At 42.8% G+C, this 21,871-nt stretch overlaps 1 protein-coding gene across 1 annotated transcript in view; it reads left to right on the top strand.

Moving 5' to 3' along the window:
• LOC100557396 (myosin-16) overlaps positions 1 to 21,871 on the top strand; it is a 44,653-nt gene that overhangs the window by 9,200 nt on the left and 13,582 nt on the right. Inside the window, exons 10-33 of the mRNA XM_008122627.3 lie at positions 562 to 665; positions 970 to 1,108; positions 2,055 to 2,323; positions 2,459 to 2,629; positions 4,035 to 4,214; positions 4,419 to 4,542; positions 5,517 to 5,578; positions 5,769 to 5,856; positions 7,111 to 7,228; positions 8,180 to 8,300; positions 8,675 to 8,811; positions 9,810 to 9,891; positions 10,048 to 10,221; positions 10,683 to 10,910; positions 11,055 to 11,159; positions 11,865 to 11,951; positions 12,287 to 12,432; positions 14,248 to 14,338; positions 14,910 to 14,966; positions 15,442 to 15,528; positions 17,911 to 18,156; positions 18,386 to 18,503; positions 18,595 to 18,722; positions 20,596 to 20,792. Coding sequence (XP_008120834.2) covers positions 562 to 665; positions 970 to 1,108; positions 2,055 to 2,323; positions 2,459 to 2,629; positions 4,035 to 4,214; positions 4,419 to 4,542; positions 5,517 to 5,578; positions 5,769 to 5,856; positions 7,111 to 7,228; positions 8,180 to 8,300; positions 8,675 to 8,811; positions 9,810 to 9,891; positions 10,048 to 10,221; positions 10,683 to 10,910; positions 11,055 to 11,159; positions 11,865 to 11,951; positions 12,287 to 12,432; positions 14,248 to 14,338; positions 14,910 to 14,966; positions 15,442 to 15,528; positions 17,911 to 18,156; positions 18,386 to 18,503; positions 18,595 to 18,722; positions 20,596 to 20,792 — 3,259 coding nt within the window. The remainder of the gene's footprint in view (positions 1 to 561; positions 666 to 969; positions 1,109 to 2,054; positions 2,324 to 2,458; positions 2,630 to 4,034; positions 4,215 to 4,418; positions 4,543 to 5,516; positions 5,579 to 5,768; positions 5,857 to 7,110; positions 7,229 to 8,179; positions 8,301 to 8,674; positions 8,812 to 9,809; positions 9,892 to 10,047; positions 10,222 to 10,682; positions 10,911 to 11,054; positions 11,160 to 11,864; positions 11,952 to 12,286; positions 12,433 to 14,247; positions 14,339 to 14,909; positions 14,967 to 15,441; positions 15,529 to 17,910; positions 18,157 to 18,385; positions 18,504 to 18,594; positions 18,723 to 20,595; positions 20,793 to 21,871) is intronic.

The raw sequence follows: 21,871 nt of genomic DNA, 5'->3' as shown, positions 1-21,871 counted from the left end.
TTTCCCCTTTCATTTTTATTTTTGCGCTGGAAACTCTTATTAGAAATATTCGGCAGGACGATCAATTAAAAGGGACTAAAATAAAAAATCAAGAATATAAAATATGTGCCTTTGCCGATGACATTATTTGTATTATTGAAGAACCATGTCCTCAAATAACTAATCGGATTAAGAAAATTGAGAATTTTGGTAAATTCGCTGGCTTTTTTATAAATAAGGAAAAAACAAAAATCTTAACAAAAAACATAATGAGGAAAAATCAGAAAAATCTAGAAGAATTTACTGGGATAAAGGTGGTCTCGAAGATCAAATATCTTGGAATTTGGATTATAGCAAAAAATGCACAGTTATTAAAAAATAATTATCAAGAAAAATGGAAAGAAATTAAAAAAGATTTATCAAATTGGCAATATTTAAATATATCCCTGTTAGGACATGTGGCTGTTATCAAAAGGAATGTGTTAACTCCCACCATTCCTAACCGCCTCAGGCCTCTTCCTTTCCCTTCTCAGCTGCTTAAGCTTACACAAACCTTACACATTTGTCGTCTTGTTGCAACAGAGAGCTTGCTTTGTGTGCCGGACCCCAAGGAGTACCACTGGACAAGCCAAGGGGTGGTTGTGGTGGACAACATGGATGACGGAGAAGAATTGCTCCTCACCGATGTAAGTCTGCAAGGACAGAAGAGTATGTGTGTCTCTGTGTGTCTGTTGTGTTTGGTATAGACTCGTATTCAGTTCTGACCGTGGTGGGGAATTCAGTTTGAGAGATATTCTCAGGAAGCAGTACTCCAGAAGAAGTAACTTTCCTATGCTCTGATTATGCTGTTTACTGTTGGGCAACCATTCTGTCATGAGGTTTCCGGCGACACTGTAGACACAGAGACTTGGATCTGTTTGGGAAGGTCAGACCATAAATGATTCCTCTCCATCCATCCATCCATCCATCCATCCATCCATCCCCTTCCAGGTTGCCTTTGACGTCCTGGGCTTCACTCAAGAAGAGAAGATCAGCGTCTATAAGCTCACCGGTGGCATCATGCATTTCGGCAATATGAAATTCAAGCAGAAGCCAAGAGAGGAGCAGGCAGAAGTCGACACCACCGAAGGTAATTTGCAAAGATGTCACCACCAAAGACTCAGGAGACCTTTTACTTTTTCTTCTTCTTCTTCTTATTCACTTTAGATGGTAAGGCAACTTGATTTATAATATATGTGACAGAGGCTTAAATGTTGGAGGAACAATAACAAGTTTATTCAGGCACAATGGTTACAATGTTGTTTCTCACTTAGAGGCACTTTTATTAACAGTTACAATACTAGAATAAGATGAGTCAAACTCCCTAAAGTGTCACTTCTTTTACTTAAAGTAACTAGAACTTCTTCCTCTGCTACTTTTAAACCGCAGTCACCCTGTGTTATACGATCACAGATTCTCTGTTCCTTACCAGGACACAGACTACATTAAATAAGTCACCAAACTTATTCTAAACCGACTCAAAATGAACAATTGAGTCTCCTTGAGCCCCTCAATCTAGGATCAATCTTCCCTGTGCCTCATCAGAGCACAGACTGAATCCCTTTTTTAAACTCTGCACTTCTTCAACAAAACGGCAGTTGGCTCCGCCTACTTCTCCATGGCAACCAGCCTCTGAGTGCTGAGATGCAATAACTGTAATACTTACAATTAAACATAACATCTGTAAACCAAAAATTCATGCTTCATTACAGTAATGATGGCCAAGATGAAGAGGGTGGAGACCTAGGACTTTATACCATAGAGGCTCAGCCCTGTCTCAGGCTCTGGGGAAGAAGCCATGCCCCTCCCCTGGCCCCGCCCCCGTGCCCTAATAGGTGCCATCACCACCCCCCTAGATTGCTGCAGCGCCCACCAGGGGGCGGTAGCACCCACATTGGGAATCACTGTTCTAAAAGTATTAATGACAACAACCTATACATCGAATTTGCAAAAGTAAAACTCACAGATGGGAAGAGCCGACTGCATTTCGGTTTCTGTCTCTCTGACCTTCCTCTCCTGGTTCTTCCTGTTGCCAGTGGCTGACAAAGTCGCCCACCTCATGAACCTCAACTCCGGGGAGCTCCAGAAGGGCATCACCCGGCCCCGGGTGAAAGTGGGCAACGAGTTCGTCCAGAAAGGGCAGAACATGGACCAGTGCCACAACTCCGTGGGTGCCCTGGGCAAGGCCGTCTATGACAAGATGTTCAAGTGGCTGGTGGTGCGCATCAACAAGACCCTGGACACCAAGATGCAGAGGCAGTTCTTCATCGGGGTGCTGGACATCGCTGGCTTCGAAATCTTTGAGGTACGGGTGGGCTGGTGGGCTTCCATTGAGAGCAAGTTCTTCAATGTGTAGAAACACTGGTTCTACTGCGTGGGATGAAGTCCTAAATGTCTAGCATCACGACTCAAAGCAGTGTCTCTTCCGTTCCTCCTCCAGTTCAACAGCTTTGAGCAGCTCTGCATCAACTTCACCAACGAGAAGTTGCAGCAGTTCTTCAACCACCACATGTTTGTGCTGGAGCAAGAGGAATACAAGCGAGAAGGGATCGATTGGGTCTTCATTGACTTTGGCCTGGATCTGCAGGCTTGCATTGAGCTCCTGGAAAAGGTGACTGTCATCATCATCCATCACGACCATCCCCATTTATAGCCCGTCCCTCCACATATTGGTTTGTTTATATCCTCACCACACTTCTGTCAGAGAGACACAGATTGGCCCAAGAACATCTAGTGAGCTTCAAGGTTGAAATCAAGACACAGGTCCATGCTGTCTCTCTGCGTGACCTATGGATTGAATGATGCAGTCGTTTGAGCTTTGGAGACCCGCTCTAGAGACCCAACGCCTGACTTTGAGCCCTAGAAAACCCACAAAGGCACACAACAACAACAAAAGGCTTGAACTGCTGGATTTCCTTCTTCCCTTTCCCCCCATATTGTGAAAAATATGTTTTGTTTTGGGACTCATGGGAAGACTTTGTGAGCAGGGGACTAGATGTGCTGCAAACGCAACAAGACAAAATAGCGTGCATGTCCCCATCCTTCCTGAAATAGTTCCATCAGTTAATGGAAGTTAAAGTTTTCTCATTTGAAAAGCCAACAAAATAGTAATCACAGATTGATAACAACATCTTGATAGAATAATAACCATAAATGGATAGTGAGTGCTTCCAAGTTGGAAGGACAACAGGAGAAGCAAGCTCTGGGCCTTTCTAGACTGAAATACAGAATCCAGATGATCTACAGGGTTTTTGAAAAAGAACTCCCTAGTTTTAATGTGTTTTAACTTAACTGGTTAAAACACATTAAAATATCTGGTCCATGACTAGTCCATGAGGTCACAAAGAGTCGGAGACGACTGAACGAGTGAGACGACAACGACGAACTTAAAACTAGAGAGTTTAAAACTACACCCTGTACTTTGAACTTATATGGCAGCGTAGACTCATCTAATGGTTTATTTATTTATTTGTTTACAGTATTTATATTCCGGCCTTCTCACCCCAAAGGGGACTCAGGGCGGATCACATTGTATATACATATAGGGCAAACATTCAATGCCATATACACATAGAACCGAGACAGAGACAGACGCAGAGGCAATTTAACCTTCTCCTGAGGGGATGTTCGATTCCGGCCACAGAGGGGAGCATCTGCTTCATCAACAACTGTGACGGCACTTCCTCATTCCAACGTCGTAAATTAGTTAAATTTGCCTCCCCACTTTATAAGTGGTACCTTATTTCCTACTTGATAGATGCAACTATCTTTCAGGTTGCTTAGGTCAGCAATGAGCAGGGGCTATTTTTTATTTTTAATTGTCGGGTGCTCACCTCAACATGGGCAGGCCTCGAACTCATTACCTCTTGGTCAGAGTGATTTATTGCAGCTGGCTGCTCACCAGCCTGCGCCACAGCCCGGCCCCCCGGTTTCATCTCTGACTTGGTAGAAACCACATGTGCGGTTGAGTGTGTGTGTCTCTCTCACGGGTCCTTCTTGGCCCTTCCTTTCCGCAGCCCATGGGCATCTTCTCCATCCTGGAAGAGCAGTGCGTGTTCCCCAAGGCCACGGACGCCACTTTCAAGGCTGCCCTTTACGACAACCATTTGGGAAAGTCCCCCAACTTCCTGAAGCCCAAGGGCGGGAAGGGCAAAGGGGCGGAAGCGCACTTCGAACTGGTGCATTACGCCGGGACGGTGAGTGCCAAGCATGGAGGGGACGAGGAGCCGAGATCAGCTCTCGCTTGCTTTCGTTGCGGGTGGGTTTTCGTACCTTATTATTATGGGCTCCCAAAGGAGTTGAAGAACCGAAGGAGCCGAAGGAACCGGCTCCAAAGAGATCTGCACACAAGTTGAGTAACGGTGTTCTCTTTCTCTCTTTCTCTCTCTCTCAATTTCCAGGTGGGCTACAACATCACCGGGTGGCTGGAGAAGAACAAGGACCCCCTGAACGAAACGGTGGTGGGCTTGTTCCAGAAGTCGGGGATGGCCCTGCTGTGCACTCTCTTCAAAGAAGAAGAGCCCAGTACGTAGATCACGTTGGGGTTTTATTAAAAATATATACAGTAGAGTCTCACTTATCCAAGCCTAATTTATCCAAGCTTCTGGATTATCCAACGCATTTTTGTAGTCAATGTTTTCAATATATCACGATATTTTGGTGCTAAATTCGTAAATACAGTCATTACAACATAACATTACTGCGTATTGAACTACTTTTTCTGTCAAATTTGTTGTATAACATGATGTTTTGGTGCTTAATTTGTAAAATCATAACCTAATTTGATGTTTAATAGGCTTTTCCTTAATCCCTCCTTATTATCCAAGATATTCGCTTATCCAAGCTTCTGCCGGCCCATTTAGCTTGGATAAGTGAGACTCTACTGTACTAGCTGTACCCGGCCACACATTGCCATGGCTCAATGTGGTGAAATGGATATCTGTCATGTATGTGCGTGTGAGTCTAGCTTATTTATGGTTGTTTAAATTTTGCAGTTGCCTGGGTGACCAGTAGATGGAGCTGTTTTCGAAGTGGGACATGTTTTTACCTGTGTTAGGTGTGACATCTGCATTGTAGTTGGATTCTGATGACCCTAAAACCTTCGCCTGTTCGATTGCTGCGCTGTGTCCAAATTTCATAGCAATCCGTGAAGTAGTTTGGGAGATATGAGGTCCCCACAAATGGACATTTACATTCTCTCCGGCCATTTCACCTGCATCTGTGGCTAATGGCATCTTCAGAGGGTCTTGATTCTGGTGGGGTTTTTTTTTCTTTCTCCCACCCTGGACATTATTCCACAGGGATATATACACCTCACTTGCTTCACTAGTAACAGAACCTCTGAGGATGCCATTAGCCACAGATGCAGGCCAAACGTCAGGAGAGAATGCTATGGGAAAATGGTCATACTCACAGCAAAATCAGACTTTTCAGAAGTTTAAGTGCCTTGATGTCAACCAAAAGCCTGAACCATTTGTATTTGGCTGTTTTGTCCTCAGCGGCCGGAACCAAGAAGCAGAAGAGAGGCTCTTCCTTCATGACCGTCTCCAACTTCTACAGGGTAAGAAGGCCTTCAACAGGGTGAGAGAGAGACCATCCAAAAACCAGACCATCCAAAAACCAGACCATCCAAAAACCCTGCCATGCCCAACAGTTTCCTTTATGTCACGAGTATAGTCCGGGATACCAAGAAAGTGTCCCTTTTTTGGCAGCTCAACGTCCTTCTGATTTTCGCCTTCCTACTTTTTCAGGAGCAGCTGAACAAACTCATGGCCACCTTGCACAGCACAGCCCCGCATTTCGTGCGCTGCATCGTCCCCAACGAATTCAAGCAGTCCGGTAAGTATTTTCGCTTCGAATTGCAGCCAGTGAGCCAAATGTATCCTAGATCCCTGCAGAAATAGCCGGAGCCTTTTCACATTGCACAATAGCAACATCCCCCAAACAGAGGATGCCCCCAGGCAACAACAGCCAGGCTACCTCTATGCAGATACCCTTACTGGTTGACTTTGCAGCTTCATGGCTACTCAATGCTAATCATGCTTGCTCATTGCAACATTCACACTTGATTCAATCCAACACTGGTTCTTTCTCCCACCCTGGACATCATTCCACAGAGGGTGCCTCCAGGCAACAACGGTCAGGCTACCTCCATGCAGATTCCCTCACTGATTGACTTTGCAGCTTCATGGCTACTCAGTGCTATTCATGCTTGCGCATTGCAACATTCACACTTGATTCAATCAGACACTGGTTCTTTCTCCCACCCTGGACAGCATTCCACAGAGGGTGCCTCCAGGCAACAATGGTCAGGCTATCTCCATGCAGATTCCCTCACTGATTGACTTTGCAACTTCATGGCTACTCAGTGCTAATCATGCTTGCTCATTGCAACATTCACACTTGATTCAAACATACATATTCTGGTTAGTTATTAGTTGCCACAACTACTACACTTTATCACACTCCGCTCTTATTGATTGAACTCTGTAATGAGATCTTTAATTCCCTCTTGTAGAGTCTGCTGAATTTTATCTTACAGTTTGTATATTATGTTCAGACTCTAATGTTCTAATGTTTTATGTTGATATTTTATGCTGGTTTATATGTTTATACTATTTTACCTGTTTTACATTGGTTTAATTATGTTGTATTTTATTGTATGTTGAAACTGGGCTTGTCCCCATGTGAGCCGCCCTGAGTCCCCTCTGGGGAGATGGGAGCGGGATATAAAAATAAAGTAGTAGTAGTAGTAGTAGTGGTTGTTGTTGTTATTATTATTATTATTATTATTATTATTATTATTATTATTATTATATGGGTTCTTTCTCCCACCCATGACATCATTCCGTGGATATATATATATATATATATATATATATATATATACACCTCACTTGCCTCACTACTAGCAGAACCTCTGAAGATGCCATTAGCCACAGATGCAGGCAAAACATCAGAAGAAAATGCTGCTGGAGCATGGCTATACAGCCCAGAAAACCCATAGCAACCCAATGATTCTGGCCATGAAATCCTTTGACAAGGCATGATGCGAAATGCTGATGGCTATTTTGTGTTGTTGTTGTTTTGCAGGTGTGGTGGATGCCCACCTGATCTTGCACCAGCTGGCCTGCAACGGGGTCCTCGAAGGCATCCGTATTTGCAGGAAAGGCTTCCCAAACAGGCTGCAGTACCCAGAATTTAAACAGAGGTGCCTTTTCCGCCTTATTTCCCAAATAGACATGCGTTCAAGAGTCCAGAGGAAGCCCAGTTGCTGGTTGTTGTTACAATGGGGATGCTTAGATTCCACTTTGATCTCCATTGAGATGCAAAGCGGCCACAACTTCTCTCTCATCCTATGTAATTCTGGGATTCTGGGGAAGTACTGATCATTGATCATTAATAATTAATAATTAGTAAGTAAGTAAGTAACTTTATTTTTCTACCCCGCCACCATCTTCCCACAGGGACTCGGGGCGGCTAACACTCGACAACGGCCCGAAAACAGTAAACAAGTACAACAATTAAAACATATTACAATGGATAAAACACTGTAAAATCGCATTATGCAAACAATACATTACATTAAGCATAAAAAGCCCATTAAAACATAAAGTAGGTAAAAGTAAAATAAAATACAATGAACCACCAGGATGGTGGAGGGGGATAGTATGGAGTAGCCAAATTGAATTAAAGTGCCGTAGTAAAGTTATAAAGTGCTTCGGGGCAGAGGACAAAGTGCAACTATTAAAACATATTACAATGGATAAAACACTGTAAAATCACATTATGCAAACAATACATTACATTAAGCATAAAAGCCCATTAAAACATAAAGTAGGTAAAAGTAAAATAAAATACAATGAACCACCAGGATGATGGAGGGGGATAGTATGGAGTGGCCAAATTGAACTAAAGTGCCGTAGTAAAGTTATAAAGTGCTTCGGGGCAGAGGACAAAGTGCAACTATTGCAACTAATTAAATACTATGCTCCATACTATTTCATACCATGATTTGATATTAATATGGAAAGCAAATAAAGACCAATGGAACTTAACGTAACACAGTTTTAGTGTATTATCAAAACCTTTTTCTGACTGTGGTTTTTAGAGCCTTGTTAAAAACCTGATGATGCTGTTATTTGTTTCTCATCCACGTCAGGTACCAAGTGCTGAACCCCAATATCATCCCCTCGGGTTTCGTGGACAATAAGAAGGCTTCTGAACTGCTGCTGGGATCCCTTGAGATGGGAGAGAATGAATACAAAATTGGACACACCAAGGTACCTTGTGCGATTCCTGCTCAATTTCCAACCGTTGTGTATCCAGACGGCAGAATCCAGAATCCCAGGCTCTTTCCTTTTCTTCCTCAGCCGCTTAAGTGCAAAGAAAGGAAAGGGACTGAGGCTGTTGGGAATTGTGGGAGTTGGAGTCCAAAACACCTGGAGGGAGGGAGGGCCCAAGGTTGTCCATGCCTGGTATAAACACTTACGGAGCTATCCAAGGTGCTGGACCTTATTCTCAAAGTTGGTTCAGCACTTTGGATAGCTCCATGAAACAAGTCCATTCGATGTATGAATTTTTTGTCACATGTTTCCCATGTTTTGTTCTGTCCGGAGCACTTATTCCATGCACTCCCTGTTCCATTCTGACCCAGGTCTTCTTCCGCGCCGGAGTCTTGGCCAAGCTGGAAGACTGGCGAGACGAACGGTTGGCCAAAATCATGACGATGCTGCAGTGTCGCGGCCGGGGCTTCCTGATGAGAATCGAGTATAAAAAGATGCTCGACAGGAAGTAGGTTCCATTGCCCATACCTAATACCTGCCTTTCTTTCTTTTTTTAAATGTTCTTATTAAGTGTTTCTGTACATAGAAAGAGTGAGAACAATAGTGGGTATAGGAAAGATAGAAAAAAGGGAAAGAAGAAGAAGAAGAAAAATTAAGAGAGGCATAAGAAAAAAAGGGGGGAAAAAGACGAAAAATATATTTAAAAAATTATTTGCCTTCCAATTCATTCCTTTCAGGCATGTTTAATATCCATCTTATATAGTTCCCGTCTTCTGTCTTTTATGTTTATAAGTACAGTAGAGTCTCACTTATCCAACATTCGCTTATCCAACGTTCTGGATTATCCAACGCATTTTGGTAGTCAATGTTTTCAATATATCGTGATATTTTGGTGCTAAATTCGTAAATACAGTAATTACTACGTAGCATTACTGCATACTGAACTACTTTTTCTGTCAAATTTGTTGTATAACATGATGTTTTGGTGCTTAATTTGTAAAATCATAGCCTAATTTGATGTTTAATAGGCTTCTCCTTAATCTCTCCTTATTATCCAACATATTCACTTATCCAACGTTCTGCCGGCCCGTTTATGTTGGATAAGTGAGACTCTACTGTATCATTATCTTACTGACTTCTCATATTGATTCTATAATTAATGGTGTTCGTTGCTTCTCTAGGAAGTCCTTGACTCTTGACCAATCTGTTATTTTATGTCCTAATTTAATTCTTTCGGTCAGAATGTCCATTTGCATAATCTCAAGTACTTTAGTAGTCCATTCATGTATGTCTGGTATTTCTTTTTGTCTCCATTTTTTGGCTATGATAATTCTAGCGGCTGTGGTTAGATAAAAGAACAATTTCTCTTGGTTTTTGTCTAATTTAATTAATTATTAAATTAAATTAATACCTGCCTCTCAATTCTTTGAGGATACAAACAACTATTACTTACCATTGTAGTTGTTTTTGCTGGAAACTTCACTACTGGTGTTTTTTTCATTCCAGGCTGGGTTTGATGCTTATCCAGAGGAACGTCCGCAAATTCTTGTCGATGCGGTTCTGGGGTTGGTGGAAGCTGTACAACAAGGTGAGGAAATGGCCTTCCGTTCCACGTGGAGGATGAGTGGATTTCGTTGTTGTCGTGGATGCTGTGCATTGAAAGGCTGACTATCACTTTGAGTCTATCTTGTGTTGTGATGGAGATGATGCCTCTTGTTGCTCACCTGTTTACCTCCTCCCACAGGTGAAGCCTTTGCTGAATGTCGCCCGGCAAGAGGACGAGATGAAGGCGAAAGAGGAAGAGCTCCGGAACGCCATGTCCAAGACGCAGGAGCTGGTGGACCGCCTCAAGGAGCTGGAGGAAAAGATGGCCACCCTCAGCCAGGAGAAGAACGATCTGACCATCCAGTTGCAGGCTGTGAGTTGCCAAAATGTGTTATGCCTGATCATTGCAATGTTCATGTATTGGAGCTCTGAGAATATAGGAAAACTGTGAGGGTGTCAGACCTCCAAGGAGTTGGTTAGAATGCTCCAGTCTGACCATGATCTTGGGGATATTGTTGGGTGGCCATTTTCAGGTGAACGTCAATCTCTGATGCATGAAAGTAAGGTCATGCTGTCATCTTGGATAGAAGTCCCTTTGCAAGTTGATAAACAGTCCGCAGCTGCAGTTGTGGTGCAGAACCACCAATGCATCGCAGCTCACCTGTGGTGGAGACTGTCTACGAGACCTCCTTCCTTGGAGACTTTTAAGCAGAAGCTGGATGGCCATCTATCGGGGCGCTTTGATTGTTGGACTAGATGGCCCATACGGTCTCTTCCAACTCTATTATTCTATGGTTCTGGGTTGCTGCTGACCCTTTCCCCTTCCGTGTCCAGGAGCAAGAGAACCTGTCAGACGCCGAGGAGCGCTTGACCCAGATGATGAAGGCCAAGATGGACCTGGAGAGCCAGATCTCGGACATGAAGGAGCGCTTGGAGGAGGAGGAGGGCTCGGCGGCCACGCTGGGGGCCCAGAAGCGCAAGCTGGAGGGGGAGCTGAGCGACCTCAAGAGGGACCTCGAAGGCCTGGAGACCACCCTGGCCAAGACCGAGAAGGAGAAGCAGGTGCATTTTGGGTCACCCGTGCAGACCTCTAAGTGTCCCGAGGGAGGAGAATGGGCTCCTGCGCTTGCCCTCCCATTCATCCCATGGACAATTAGGAGAAAATAGACCTATTGACCGGATCCCATGCTCTTCCCTTCCCTCCAGGCTTTGGACCACAGGGTCCGCACCCTGACCGGTGACCTCCAAGCCCGGGATGACACGGTCGCCAAACTCCAGAAAGAGAAGCGGGCGCTGGAAGAGTTGCACCAGGTGAGAAAGACCCAGCAAGACTTGAGTGTTGGGCTGGACTCTGTTTGGACATGGAAACCCATTATAATAACTAATAATAATAATTTTATTCTTATACCCCGCCCCATCTCCCCGAAGGGACTCGGGGCAGCTTACATGGGGCCAAGCCCGAATAGAACAATAAAAACAAGACAAGAAACCAATAAAACCAATAATCAAACCATAAAAACAAGTCATAAAAACCACATACAAGATAAAATGTTAAAATCATGAATAAGGTTCAAAGAATCTAGGCCAAAGTACTAAGAGTGCAAATAAATCATATCATCAAGGGAAGGAGGTTACTCATTGGACATGGAAACCCATCTTATTATTTATTATTAGAGGCTGGGTGGCCATCTGTCAGGAGGGCTTTGAGGATGGGCCTGAAATGTCCCAAATCCCACCCTTGGATTCACCCTTGAATCGTGTTGGAGGACAGAGCAAATTCTGCGCATTCCAAAACCGAGGGGATTCATGTTAAATTCCATCTATCAAACTATATTTTTGAGAAAGGAAGTTCCCCAATGTATGTTTTATTCTGCAGGGAAGTACAAGTCATTCTTCCACTTTGGCTGGTTTACTTCCTTTTTATTCTCCGCATCTCAAAGTTTTGAGGAACTCAAAGATTTTTTCCATCTCTTTTGCTTCTCTGACACGTTCCTCTTGCTATGTCTCTCCTCCTAGAAAACGCTGGACGACCTTCAAGCGGAGGAAGACAAAGTGAACCATCTCACCAAAACCAACAGTAAACTGAGTACCCAGATTCACGAGGTCAGTACTGATTGGGTGTTGAATGGGTTCCATGTAGGGTTGAGTGAAAAGTGGAATATACATTACATTTAAAAATATATTCTTTGATTTGTGGAATATTCCATTGATGGGCTGTCCAGTATCAAGAATGGGGTGCAAAGCTTTCCCTACCATAATAAATAATTCAAGAAGGATTAGGCTAGAATGACCCAAGTAAAGTCACGTCATCTTGGAGGTGGGTTAGAACTTCCGTTCCCAAGATTATGTGACTCTGGTTGGGATTAACCAGTACAGCCAAGCCGTGGTTTCATTGACTTCCATTGGATAATGTCCATTCTGTGGGTTCTCTCAACCAGTTGGAGGACAACTGGGAGCAAGAGAAGAAAATCCGTGCCGAGGTGGAGAAGGCCCGACGCAAAGCGGAGGGTGACTTGAAAATGACCATCGACAATCTCAACGAAATGGAAAGGGCGAAGCTCGACTTGGAAGAGGTGGTGAAGAAGTAAGTGAGTGTGTGTATAAGTGTGTGTATGGAAACCTATACTCCATAGAGAAGTCTGAGTGTGTGTGTTACGATGTCCAACACCATCATCATCATCATCGGTGATCCCTCAAAGTCCCATCTCCCAAAAGTGGCAGATGGGCTTTCAAACTGTCATCTTCCAGGTGTTGCGGACTTCATCTCTCAAAACTGGCCAAGGCAGGTGGGTTTCTGGGACCTGAAGTCCAAAGGATCTGGAGGACTAGAGTTTTGGAGTCAATGTTTGAAAGCTGAGCTTGGAAATGAGACTTTTAAGACTACATTTCCCAGCATCCTTGAGCCATCCAGGAGATTCGAAGACCTGTTAATAATAATAATAATAATAATAATAATAATAATAATAATAATAATAAACAAGAAATCCAGCATATCTATCTTGTTTGCTGTGTCATAATAAAATAATAATTATTATAATTATAATTATAATTATAATAATAATAATAATAACGATCTGTCAACTACAAAAGGCCACCCTACTGGGATCTGCATACATCATCCGAAAATACATCACACAGTCCTAGACACTTGGGAAGTGTTCGACTTGTGATTTTGTGAAACGAAATCCAGCATATCTATCTTGTTTGTGGTGTCATACAATAAAATAATAATAATAATAATAATAATAATAATAATAATAATAATAATAATACATCACACAGTCCTAGACACTTGGGAAGTGTTCGACTTGTGATTTTGTGAAACGAAATCCAACATATCTATCTTGTTTGCTGTGTCATACAATAATAATAATAATAATAATAATAATAATAATAATAATAATAATAATAATAATAATAATAATACATCACACAGTCCTAGACACTTGGGAAGTGTTCGACTTGTGATTTTGTGAAACGAAATCCAGCATATCTATCTTGTTTGTGGTGTCATACAATAATAATAATAATAATAATAATAATAATAATAATAATAATAATAATACATCACACAGTCCTAGACACTTGGGAAGTGTCCGACTTGTGATTTTGTGATACGAAATCCAACATATCTATCTTGTTTGCTGTGTCATACAATAATAATAATAATAATAATAATAATAATAATAATAATAATAATAATAAGTTTATTTATACCCCGCCTCCATTACGAAATCCAACATATCTATCTTGTTTGCTGTGTCATACAATAATAATAATAATAATAATAATAATAATAATAATAATAATAATAATAATAATAATAAGTTTATTTATACCCCGCCTCCATCTCCCCCGAAGGGGACTCGGGTCGGCTTACTTGGGCCAAGCCTGGATAAAAACAATAACAATATACAATACATCAAAGGACAAAAACATACACAATTATAAAATTTAAACATTAACCTATAAAAATAAAAACAGACTTAATAAAACATGAAATTATAAACAGCAAGGTTGTAATAATAGACTAGGTAAAGATTTGACATTGACTGGGTTCAGTGGGTGAAATGTCATTCTCAGATGCCAAATTCAATCACCAGTAAACAAAGTTGGCCATGTTGGGTCTGTGTGGTTTGGTCCAGATCCGTCATCGGCTGGGTTCAGAGTTCTCTGGATAAGGGTGAACTACAACTCCCAGATTCCCAGGGCAATCTTCCTGAAACACCTGCCAGGATTCCGGAATACAGTGTTGCCACAAAAGTACATTTCCCAAGCTTCCGCTATGGCTCGGTTGCTGTTTGTGTTGAGCAACTCTTCAGGATTTCGAAGCGACAGAGTGAGCCAGGAGCTGCACCCTTCTTACCTGGTCTCACCTTGTGTCCCCTTTGCTTTGCAGGCGCGACATGGAGATCAACTCCGTCAACTCCAAAGTGGAGGATGAGCAAGCCCTGAACTCCACGCTGCAGAGGAAACTCAAGGAGCATCAGGTAGGAGCGAAGGGAGAGGAGGGCGGCTGGAAACCATAAGTCTCTTTGGCTTAGCCATTCAAGGGCAGCCGGTCCCTCTCGGGACATCGCGCTATAAGACAACACTCTAGTTTCCACCAAAGGCCGGTTAATTCTCAGAATGAGATAAAGTGGATTTCTACGGCTAAGGATGTATGACATTGGGAGGCCATCTGGCCAGCTCTAGAAACAGACCTTGATCCATGGCGATATATTCCCAGACTTTGCATGGATATGGCTTCTGGCCCAAGAATGCCATAGAGTTATAACAGAGAACCTAGAAATCACAGGCACTGGTCACAAGGATATATTTATGAATGGTGTCTCCAGCTCTCATTAGTAGGTTTTAATTACAGTCCAGCCAGCAGGCAGTTAGTCATTGCAGGCCTTAATATTTTTGAAAGATGTCTCCAAAATTATAAGCTCTCATTCATTCCTTTCATACGGTCCATTCATACCCACATATATTAAATCCACATTGATCAAATCTGCAGATACTATTTTTGTGATACTGTTGCTAGAAGAATATCGTTCACACATGTCTTTTTGACAGGCCCGGATTGAAGAACTGGAGGAAGAGCTTGAATCCGAACGTTCTATAAGGGCAAAGGTAAGTCAGTGAAGCAACTCGCCGCATTGTTATTTTGATCTTTTTCAGTGCCTCGTCTTCACAAAACATCTACTAAGGTCCTTTAGTGTTTAGACCCATTTTGCAGGTTGGGCCACTAACTCTGAAGCAGAAGTTCAAAAGATGTCATTGGACAAACGACATCAGCTTTAGTTTCTTAGATATGGTGATCGTGGTTATCGACGGGCAAGCAGGTAGCAACTAGTAGATGCCATATGTCCTAGATCTCAAAACGGGTGTCAAATATACCCAGAAACAGAGCTAAACAAAATGTGTGTTGGCCTACCAGCTGTTAGGAATGGTGGGAGTTGAAGTCCAAAACACCTGGAGGGCCGAAGTTGGTCCATGCCTGATCTAGAGGAATGTTACAGTTCCCATCATCCTTAACCAGTGTGACCATGCAAAGTGGGGTTTGGGCATGGGGGTGTTCATATTTTACTTTCTCACTCTCCTTCAGGTGGAGAAACAACGCAGTGACATCTCCCGGGAACTGGAAGAGCTTTCTGACCGACTGGAAGAGGCTGGCGGGGCCACCACTGCTCAGGTACGCCTCCATCCATCCATCCATCCATCCATCCATCCATCCATCCAGTAGGTTGTTATCTCCATTGTGAAGACTGTAGAGGTAGGATAAGTGTGTGATTCATGGTTTTTCCCAATCATTCCCTCCCTGGATATGCTGCACTGGACTGAATGCCTCAGGGCAACCCAAAATAAACCATTACAGTGCAGAGTGCTTATCAGTTGTCAGCAGAGGCGGTCCAACCATAAGGCGAAATAGGCATTTGCCTGTGGCGCCATCGTCCCGGGGGCACCATCGTCCTGGGAGGAGGGCCCCACTCTCCACCTCCTTCCTTCTCTTTCGGGCCTTCCGGCCAGCGCAGACCCACCTTCACACCACGCAAGCCCACCTTCGGGGCCTTCAGAGATTGTGAGGTCTGTGGGAACTTGGAAGCTAGGTATGTGGGGTTTATATATCTGTAGAAGGTCCAGGGTGGGAGAAAGAAGTCTTCTTTGAAGCAGGTATGAATGTTGTAATTAATCACCTTGATTAGCATTTAATGGCCCTGTGGCTTCAAGGCCTGGCTTCTTCTTGCCTGGGAGAATCTTTTTTTGGGAGGAGTTAGCTGTCCCTGATTGTTTACTGTCTGGATTTCTTCTGTTTTCAGAGTGTTGTTCTTTATTTATTGTCCTGATTTTAGAGGGTTTTTTTTAATACTGAGGGCTATCTGGGTTATCTAAGTCCACACTGCCCTATATCCCTGTTCAATGTTTAGTGCTAAATTTGCAAATATAGTAATCCCTACATAACATTACCATGTATTGAACTGCTTTTTCTATTGATTTGTTGTAAAACATGATGTTTTGGTGCTTAATTTTTAAAATCATAATGTAATTTGATGTTTTATAGGCTTTTCCTTTATACTTCCTTATTATCCAACATTTTCGCTTATCCAACGCTTTTATTTTTCAGTGATTGGTTTGGGGGGGCGCCAAAATTCTGTTCGCCTACACTTGAAAAATACCTAGGGCCGGCTCTGGTTGTCAGCAAAGTCTAACTGCACTGTCTGACCTTATTCTGCTCACTGTTTAGAAAAACTCCAATTCAGTTTTCATCCTAGCACTGGAACACCCTTTTCACCAAGATAAGACCATGAGGTCCAGATGTGTTAGGCACAATGTCATGGGTGCCTTGAGGGGCTTAAACTGTGCACTTTGCTAATCTACTATTACAACCTCACTGTTTTTAAATTCTGTTTTTAATAAGTGTGTTTTCATTCTTTTTGGTTAATATGCAAATATTACAATTGGTGCATGTTATTGTTTACTGATGTATTGTATATTGTTATTGTTTTGTATTTGATATTTCTGTGAGCCGCCCCGAGTACCCTCTGGAGAGATGGTGCGGGATACAAATAAACTTATTGTTGTTGTTGTTGTTGTTGTTGTCATTATTATTATTATTATTATTATTATTATTATTATTATTATTATTAGTGGTTTGCTTCAGGCCTTTCAGAGGAGGACAACGTTGCTAAAGGAGATTGGTCTCCTGTTTATGATTCCAAATTGTCTTATGTATTGTCAAAGTTCCTGTTTCATGTTCCTGTTTATGCCTATGTAATTTTAGAGAAATTACCTTGGAGAAGTTCCTGTCTTCATGTTCATGGATATGCCTTTTGGCTTTTGGATTTTGTGTTCTGACCTGGCATTTTTGGATTACTGTTCTTGAACTCTGGCTTCTTTTCAGAAGCAGATTTTATATCTTTACTGTCTCTTTGATACTTTGCCCTTTTATATCCTTTCTTTAATAAACCTTCCTTTATTGTAACACCGGACTCTGGTGTGGTGCTGGGTGAAAAGGGCGTCCCTATGCTGGAGTGCAACAATTGGAGGCGATTTATTATTTATTTATTTGCAATATTTATATTCCTCCCTTCTTTCTCACCCCGAAGGGGACTCAGGGCGGATCACATTGTATACATATAGGGCAAACATTCAATGCAATATACACATAGAACAAAGACAGACGCAGAGGCAATTTAACCTTCTCCTGAGGCGATGTTCGATTCTGGCCACAGGGAGGAGCAGCTGCTTCATCAACCACTGCGACAGCACTTCCTCATTCCAACTTCGGCTGGATGATTTTTTTGTGGAGTCGTAAATTAGTTAAATTAGCCTCCCCACTTTATAAGTGGTACCTTAATTTCCTACTTGATAGATACAACTATCTTTCAGGTTGCTAGGTCAGCAACAAGCAGGGGCTATTTTATTTTTATTTTTAATTGTCCGGTGCTCACCCCACCAAGAGCTGGCTTCGAACTCATGACCTCATGCTCAGAGTGATTTATTGCAGCTGGCTGCTCGCCGGCCTGCGCCACAGCCCGTCGATGGCCGTGACAAGCTTCCCCTTTCCGCCTTCCAGATCGAGCAGAACCGCAAGCGCGAGGCTGAACTCCTGAAGCTGCGTCGGGAGCTGGAAGAAGCCGCCTTGCAGAGCGAGGCCACGGCCTCCACCCTGCGCAAGAAGCACACGGACGCCATGGCCGAGATGACGGAGCATCTGGAGAACCTGCAGAGGGTCAAGTCCAAGCTGGAGAAGGACAAGCAGGTCCTCAAGGCCGAGATCGAAGACCTCAGCGCCAGCGTGGAGACCATCCAGAAATCCAAGGTACCAAGAAGAACAGGAAGGCAAGGAGCTTCTAGAACGGACACGGCTCAGCTTCGGCCCTCCGGATGTTTTGGACTTCAACTCCCACAATTCCGAACAGCCGGTAGGCTGTTCGGAATTGTGGGAGTTGAAGTCCAAAACATCCGGAGGGCCGAAGCTGAGCCGTGTCCGTTCTAGAAGAAACTTAGAGACCTCACCTCTCAATACAATGTCAATGTGCCTTTTGCAGCTAAACTCTGACGCTCATGTCCGCAAACTGGAAGACAACCTGTCCGAAGCCAATGCCCGACTGTCTGAGCTGGAGAAGAACCAAGCTGAGATCAATGCCATCCGCTCACGGCTCCAAGGTTAGTTCCTTCTCATTTGGGAGTTAAAAGTCCTCGACGTAGCCATGCCATGAGTCCTTCATCTTCTCGAGTATTTATTCATTTGCCGCAGCCGAGAACAGCGAACTGAGCCGAGAGCACGAGGAAAGCACGACGCGGCTGAACCAAATTTTCCGCGTCAAGACGTCCCTCACCTCCCAGGTGGACGACTTCAAGCGGCAGTTGGACGAAGAGTCAAAGGTAAGGCTGACAAAGCAAAGGCCACGTAACGGTTGCGACTCAGCCTTTGCCTTTGGGTGACTCTGATGAGGATTCTGGGATGCAAGTGCACAATGATGGGATTCAGATTCAGGATGAGTTTCAAGATGAGTTTCAAGATGACTCTGATGGGAATGATGGGATTCCGGTGCAGAGTGTTCCTGCTGTGGGAGATGAAGAGCAGCGAGTTTTTCCCATGGGAAGAAATGATGTTGTTTCTGATGATGGTTTTCAGGTGCAAGAAGCAGAAAGGGAGAGTAGCTCTCAGCCTCAGCCTGATAACACTAACGAACTCAGTGGCGTTAGTGACGATCGGGCTAGTCGGTTGGAATTTCAGGGGTTGCTCAATAGCCTCCGAATAGCAAATAAGAGGGAGGTCAAAGAGCAAACGAATACCTTCATGCTATGCTATTCAAACAGTCTGCTGAAAGGCAGATCTTTGTCAAAGCAATTTCCTTGCTTGAATCAAGAACCAAGTCTGCTTTCCTGTATTATCGTATAGCCTGGAAGTATATATGAATATAATAAAATATTTATTTATTTATTTTATTATTTATTATTTACAGTATTTATAATCCGCCCTTCTCACCCCGAAGGGGACTCAGGGCGGATCACATTATAACACACATAGAGCAAACATTCAATGCCCATAAACACATCAAACAGAGACAGAGACAGATAGACACAGAGGCAATTTAACCTTCTCCTGAGGGGATGTTCGATTCTGGCCACAGGGGGGAGCAGCTGCTTCATCATCCACACTGACGGCACTTCCTCATTCCAGGTCGTAAATTAGTTAATCTTGCCTCCCCACTTTAGTGGTACCTTATCTCCTACTTGATAGATGCAACTATCTTTCGGGTTGCTAGGTCAGCAACGAGCAGGGGCTATTTTTTATTTTTAATTGATGGGTGCTCACCCCGCCACGGGCTGGCCTCGAACTCATGACCTCATGGTCAGAGTGATTTAAGGCAGCTGCTCAACAGCTGCGCCACAGTATTTATTTACTACATTTATATGCCGCTCTTCTCACCCCGAAGGGGACTCAAAGCGGCTTACAATTCAAATGTACATACAATATATTATTAGCATGGCACAATATAAGCAATTAAATTACTATATTGTACTATATAATTTTATGGTAATGTTATTAGTAATACAGTAGAGTCTCACTTATCCAACACTCGCTTATCCAACGTTCTGGATTGTCCAACACAATTTTGTAGTCAATGTTTTCAATATAACGTGATATTTTTGTGCTAATTTTGTAAATACAGTAATTACAACATAACATTACTGCGTATTGAACTACTTTTTCTGTCAAATGTGTTGTATAACATGATGTTTTGGTGCTTAATTTGTAAAATCATAACCTAATTTGATGTTTAATAGGCGTCTCCTTAATCTCTCCTTATTATCCAACATATTCGCTTATCCAACGTTCTGCCGGCCCATTTATGTTGGATAAGTGAGACTCTACGGTATTCTGGTTGCTGGGACTTTGGATACTTTGAAAAGGGACTTGTTTCATGCCTTATGTTTCTATAGATTTATTGCTTACAGCCTTGTTTTTGTAACTATGTTTTGGAACTTAACTTTTACCTTTTATGAACTATCTTCTGCCTATTTTTTTTTTAATAAACTACAAAAGACTGGTGTCTTTAGCAAGGTGAAGTTAACCTGAGGTGCAACACCCACCCGCTCCACTTGGTCTCCATTTGTGACCAAGGGCTGGATTTCTGGTCAGTTTTTCCTGTAGTCCACAATTTGAGTCAAGAGCTCGGTCACGGGACGAATTAAACTCCTAAGTCAAGGTGAGAAGTGGATTGACTGACCGTGCCTTGGCTATCCACAGGCTCGAAGTGCTGCCGTGGTCAGCCTGGCCAACACCAAGCATGACCTGGACCTGATCAAAGAGCAGCTGGAAGAAGAGCAATCCGGCAAAGCCGAGCTGCAGCGCCTGGTCTCCAAGCTCAACACCGAAGTCACCACCTGGCGCACCAAATACGAAACGGACGCCATCCAGAAGACAGAAGAGCTGGAAGAGACCAAGTGAGCAAGGCTCCGGGCAGGCGGGAGGAATAATAATAATAATAATAATAATAATAATAATAATAATAATATTTTTATACCCCGCCCCATCTCCCCAAAGGGACTCGGGGCAGCTTACAGGCCCGGGCTGTGGCGCAGGCGGGAGAGCAAGCCAGCTGCAATGAATCACTCTGACCAGGAGGTCATGAGTTCGAGGCCCGCTCGGAGCCTATGTTTGTCTTGTCTTTGTTCTATATTAAAAGGCGTTGAATGTTTGCCTATATGTGTAATGTGATCCGCCCTGAGTCCCCTTCCGGGTGAGAAAGAAGGGCGGAATATAAATACTGTAAATAAATACAGTAGAGTCTCACTATTCCAAGCCTCGCTTATCCAAGCCTCTGGATAATCCAAGCCATTTTTGTAGTCAATGTTTCCAATATATCGTGATATTTTGGTGCTAAATTCGTAAATACAGTAATTACAACATAACATTACTGCGTATTGAACTGCTTTTTCTGTCAAATTTGTTGTATAACATGAAGTTTTGGTGCTTAATTTGTAAAATCATAACCTAATTTGATGTTTAATAGGCTTTTCCTTAATCCCTCCTTATTATCCAAGATATTCGCTTATCTAAGCTTCTGCCGGCCCGTTTAGCTTGGATTAGTGAGATTAGTGCTTAATTTATAAAATCATAACCTAATTTGATGTTTAATAGGCTTTTCCTTAATCTCTCTGTATTATCCAACATATTCACTTATTCAACATAAACGGGCCGGCAGAACGTTGGATAAGCGAATATGTTGGATAATACAGAGAGATTAAGGAAAAGCCTATTAAACATCAAATTAGGTTATGATTTTATAAATTAAGCACCAAAACATCATGTTATACAACAAATTTGACAGAAAAAGTAGTTTATTACACAGTAATGCTATGCAGTAATTACTGTATTTATGAATTCAGCACTAAAATATCACAATGCATTGAAAATATTGACTACAAAAATGTGTTGGATAATCCAGAACGTTGGATAAGCGAGTGTTGGATAAGTGAGACTCTACTGTAAATAAATTGCATAGGGCCAACCCCGGACATCA

The sequence above is a fragment of the Anolis carolinensis genome, unplaced genomic scaffold (genome assembly GCF_035594765.1).
Source record: "Anolis carolinensis isolate JA03-04 unplaced genomic scaffold, rAnoCar3.1.pri scaffold_13, whole genome shotgun sequence".
In the NCBI taxonomy this organism is placed as follows: domain Eukaryota; kingdom Metazoa; phylum Chordata; class Lepidosauria; order Squamata; family Dactyloidae; genus Anolis; species Anolis carolinensis.
This window is presented reverse-complemented; position numbering and strand designations above follow the sequence as displayed.